This window comes from Notothenia coriiceps, unplaced genomic scaffold (assembly GCF_000735185.1).
Source record: "Notothenia coriiceps isolate Sejong01 unplaced genomic scaffold, NC01 NC01_scaffold00020724, whole genome shotgun sequence".
NCBI classification, from domain to species: Eukaryota; Metazoa; Chordata; class Actinopteri; order Perciformes; family Nototheniidae; genus Notothenia; species Notothenia coriiceps.
The window spans coordinates 19,105-23,850 of NW_011353425.1; the positions used below are offsets into that span (position 1 = coordinate 19,105).

Sequence of the window (4,746 nt, forward strand, 5' to 3'; positions counted from 1 at the left end):
AATCAAATCAAGTTTTATTTATATAGCACATTTATAAACGATTTTTGGTGGAGCCAAAGTGCTGTACATATAATACAAAGCCTACAGTAGAGACACTTTACAGCTAATACAACAGCACACATTGTTCAGAATATCAGTCTGAGAAAGAAAAAAATCAATCGAAACACATCAAAAGGTAAATGTACTTATCTACCTTCTATCACTGGTATGTTGGATGTTTTCTACTCGTCTGAAAGGCTGTGATGTGAGCAGAGCCAAGAAATCTCAAATTTGACCAGTCTGTATTTTTGTAGTTTGCTTCATGTTTTATGCCGTTGACCCTGAGTGAAAGTGAGAAAGAGGAAGAACCTGCTCCTCTTCCCCCTCAGTGTCCAAACAAGGTCTCTTAGTCCATATATGGAGGGTTTGGATTACATCACCAGCAGGAACAAGCTCCTGTTTAGCACATCCACCTTTTTGTGTGAGATGGCTTTAGCTCCCTCCTCTCTGACTGTGAGAGTCTCAGAGGAAGCAGATTACCTCCTGCTTTGGCTTTAAAAACAGATATGGATCAACCTGCTCTGCTTCAACACCGCTCGGTAAGTTTAACAGATTTGTTTCACAGGGGGAAGAAGTTTAGTCGGGAACAGAAACACTTGTTGTGCAGAAACCTGATGCGAGCCACGTGCTAAGGACTCCCGCTGGGATTAGTTAAACATCTACAGGACGCTGAACCTTTTGCACTTTGTTTGCAACAGTTTTGAAGAATTTGCACTTATGCAACTACTGCACTGTTTAAATGTCATGCAACTCTGTACTTCTACTCTCATAAACAAATGATTTTTACTAACATATAACATGTTTCTGACAGCTTTAGTTACTTTACACATATTTTACAAGAAAAATATGTCATAAAAAAGTTAAAAGTTAAAGTCAAGACCATTAAAAACGATTTCCAATGCAAAAGAACTGTTTGCTGATGTTCAGGTGTATATCAGTATGTAGTGTCTCTACTTTAAAGAGTCCTCTCCTGCTGATGTTCAGGTGTATATCAGTATGTAGTGTCTCTACTTTAAAGAGTCCTCTCCTGCTGATGTTCAGGTGTATATCAGTATGTAGTGTCTCTACATGTCTTCATGCTTTAATGTTCAAAAAGCTCTTTATTGTTCTCATACTGTCAATGTGTCTGTGCTGCAGCACCACTTTTCACCCTCTGTCTGAAACCAGAGCCCAGTCTGCTCTGATTGGTTAGCTGGCCGGCTCTGTTGTGATTGGTCGACCTCTTTTAGAGATGTCCCACCCCTTAGCCTAATCACATGCAATTTGTTGCAGGCGCTAGCCAATAGAAGCACGAGTGTTACATTTGGATGTTAACAATTATAAAAAGTGCTGAATAACTTTACAAAAAGGCCGTACTGTAATACCTACTCTCATGTCACAGCTCACTTTAGACTTTGAGAAATGTTCTACTATTTTCAGACATTTTACAGTTAACCGATTAATCGTTAATTGCACGGCTCATCACTCTACTTATTGACCTCAAATAGTAGCACCACTTAGAGATGTCCCATCACGTACAATGTGTTGAAGCTGCTAGCCATTAGCAGCGCAAGTGTTTTATTAAATTAACATTAACTAACATGTTTTCCTTTGTGTGTTTCCTAGACTCAAAAGGCTGTTCAGGTGTCATCTGCTCGGTGTTAACCCTAATCAACATGTTGTATTTTCCTTTGTGTGTTTCATAGACTCAAAAGGCTGTTGGAGCAGGAGAAGGGCTATCAGGCTCGTAAGGACACGGATCACAACCGGCGGCTGGAGAAAATTCGAGCGGAGCTGGTGAAACTCAAGTCTTTCGCCCTGATGTTGGTGGACGAGAGGCAGCTGCACATCGAGCAAATCGACCAACAGACCCAGAAGATCCAGGAGTTCGTTCAGAAGCTTCAGGAGAAAGAGCAGCGTCTATCGGCCGTCAGCGAAACTGCCAAAGAAGACGGACAGAAACTCCTCAACCTAGAGAACGAGCTGGAGCACAGAGCGGCTAAATGTGCACAGGAACACGAGGAAATGACGGCAAAACTGGCAAACGAAGAGTCCCAAAGCCGGCAGCTCAGATTGAAGATGGCCGGGTTGGCGCACAAGATCGAAGAGTTAGAGGAGAGGAATACGTTGCTGCAGAAATCCGAAGAAGACCTGCAGGAGCTGAGGGAGAAGATCAGCAAAGGGGAATGCGGGGATTCGTCTCTCATGACCGAACTGGAGAATCTGCGGAAGAAAGTTCTGGAGATGGAGGGCAAGGATGAGGAGATAACCAAAACAGAGACTCAGTGCAGGGAGCTAAGGAAGAAGCTGCAAGGAGAGGAGAACCATAGCAAGGAGCTGAGGCTGGAGGTGGAGAAACTGCAGAAAAGGATGGTTGAACTGGAGAAACTGGAGGGGGCTTTCTGTAAAAGCAACACAGAGTGCGCTCAGCTTCATGCAATCCTGGAGAAAGAGAAACGTGTGGTGAAGGATCTGGCCGGGGAGCTGGAGGCGGTGAAAACTCGCTTGAAGGAACTGGAGGGATCGGAGACGAAGTTTGAAAAGGCAGAGACACTCTTAAAAGAAGATCTGATGAAGTTGAAGTCCTTCGCAGTGATTCTGGTGGATGACAGGAAGAATATGGCGGAGAGACTTAAACAAGAAGAACAAAAAAGTGAGGATTTAAGCAAGATGTTTAAAGCAGAGCAAGGCAAAGTTACAGAGGTCACAGAGAAGCTGATCGAGGAGAGCAAGACACTTCTTAGATTCAAATCAGAAATGGAGGTCAAGGTGTCGACGCTCGTTAAAGAGAAACACGAGTTGAAGACTCAACTCGCAAGTGAAGAGGAAAAGTGCAAGCAGATGAATACCAAACTTGGTGGTATGAAAATAAGAATGGACGGACTCGAGGAGAAGTCGTTCAACAAGGATTACAAGAGAAACCCAGACGAAGACAACAAAGTCAAAGAGCTCACGATAGAAATTGAAAGACTTAAAAGCAGGCTGAAACAACTTGAAGTGGTCGAAGGGGATTTGATGAAGACGGAGGACGAGTACGATCTACTGGAGAAGAAGTTCAGAACGGAGCAGGACAAAGCCAACACTCTTTCAAAGATTCTGGAAGAAATGAAAAGTCAGATCGCCAGGAACAAGGCCATCGAGAAAGGAGAGGCCACAAGTCCCGAGGCTGAGCTGAGAATCCGCTGCAAGTCGGAGGAAGCTAAAACCAGAGAGCTGCAAACTGACGTCCGGGCTTTGAAGGAGAAAATCCACGAGCTGATGAACAAGGAGGACCAGCTCTCTCAGCTGCAGGTGGACTATTCTGTCCTGCAGCAGAGGTTCATGGAGGAGGAAGAGAAGAAGCGGAGCATGAGCTACGATTTTGCAAACCTCGCCAACGAGCTGGAAGCCACGAAGCGCTATAGTCGAGCCTTGAGACCTAGTATGAACGGGAAGAGGATGGTGAATGTCCCGGTGACCTCCACCGCAGTACAAACAGATGAGATGATTGGCGAACAAGCAGAGGACGACACAGCCGCGGGATTCATCCGTAAATCAGTCCTCGAGGAAAACCACCTTATGAACAACCTCAGACAACAGGGTCTAAAAAAGCCGGCAGTTCTTGAGCGATTCCCTCCAGCGTCCGCAGATCTGACGGACAAAAAATCCTGGATACCGTGGATGAAAAAGAAAGCGGCTATTAGTCTCACTCAGACTCTGACTGACAAGATGAATCGGGCGTCCTTGATCAATCCGCCGGAGACGAGAAGGCCGTGTCAACCATTGCACATTCGAGTTACCCCGGATCACCTGAACAGCACCGCCACCTTGGAGATAACCAGTCCCCGGGCGGAGGATTTCTTCTCCAGCACCACCATCATCCCAACTCTCGGAAACCAGAAACCTCGCATTACAATCGTCCCAAAGACGCCAATGACAATGGCTTCGAAGAGCAAAGACTGCGATGCTTTGGGAGGCTTCGATCGAACCAAATCTCCCGTCACGATCACGGCCATGTCCAGTGCCAAAAGTCCAGAAAGGTCCAATGCTTGCAGTCCTTTGGAAAGACTTAAGTCGCCAGTGTCCTTTATTAGGGTTAACTCCATCCCTGTGGCTGAAACATGTGCTGCACCTGAGCCAAAGGACGCAAGCCGACCCACGATGATAAAAATGACACCAGACAAGTTACCTTTCAGGAAATACAACGCCAACAGCAGCATCATCACCACGGAGGACAACATGATCCACATCCACCTGGGTCCGCAGTACAAGAGGCCTTCGGAGGGATGCAGCAGTTCAGTTTTGACGCTCAGATCTTCAGAAAGCAGTAAGGAAGTGTCAACAGGAACCGTGCTGCGCTCACCACGACAATCATTGGTCGGGAAGACGATTCAGAGCAAGATGACGAGCAGCATAACGATCACACCAATCTCCTCGACATCCCCCAGACCAGCACCTTCAATGGTGAGACTACTAAGTCCAACTCAGAGTGTTCAGTTCCTGCATGCATCTCAATGTGACTGGATAGCAATAAGGTAAAGGCAGAAATTAACGGTTCTCAGATCTTGAGTAAAAGTAGAAGTACTCAGATCTTGTACTTGAGTAAAAGTAGAAGTACTCAGATCTTGTACTTGAGTAAAAGTAGAAGTACTCAGATCTTGTACTTGAGTAAAAGTAGAAGTACTCAGATCTTGTACTTGAGTAAAAGTAGAAGTACTCAGATCTTGTACTTGAGTAAAAGTGAAGTAA

General features: G+C 45.4%; 1 protein-coding gene across 1 annotated transcript; it reads left to right on the forward strand.

Moving 5' to 3' along the window:
- Positions 1–481: 481 nt before the first annotated feature.
- Positions 482–4,544, forward strand: LOC104952881 (filamin-A-interacting protein 1-like). Its single transcript, XM_010779790.1, has 2 exons — positions 482–578; positions 1,725–4,544. Exon 2 carries the CDS (start codon positions 1,840–1,842, stop codon positions 4,534–4,536), a length of 2,697 nt encoding a protein of 898 aa, XP_010778092.1. The 5' UTR covers positions 482–578; positions 1,725–1,839; the 3' UTR covers positions 4,537–4,544.
- Positions 4,545–4,746: the final 202 nt, after the last annotated feature.

Bases quoted from the DNA above. Each gene is read 5' to 3' on its own strand.
- LOC104952881 (XM_010779790.1), top strand. From the start codon at position 1,840: ATGTTGGTGGACGAGAGGCAGCTGCACATCGAGCAAATCGACCAACAG.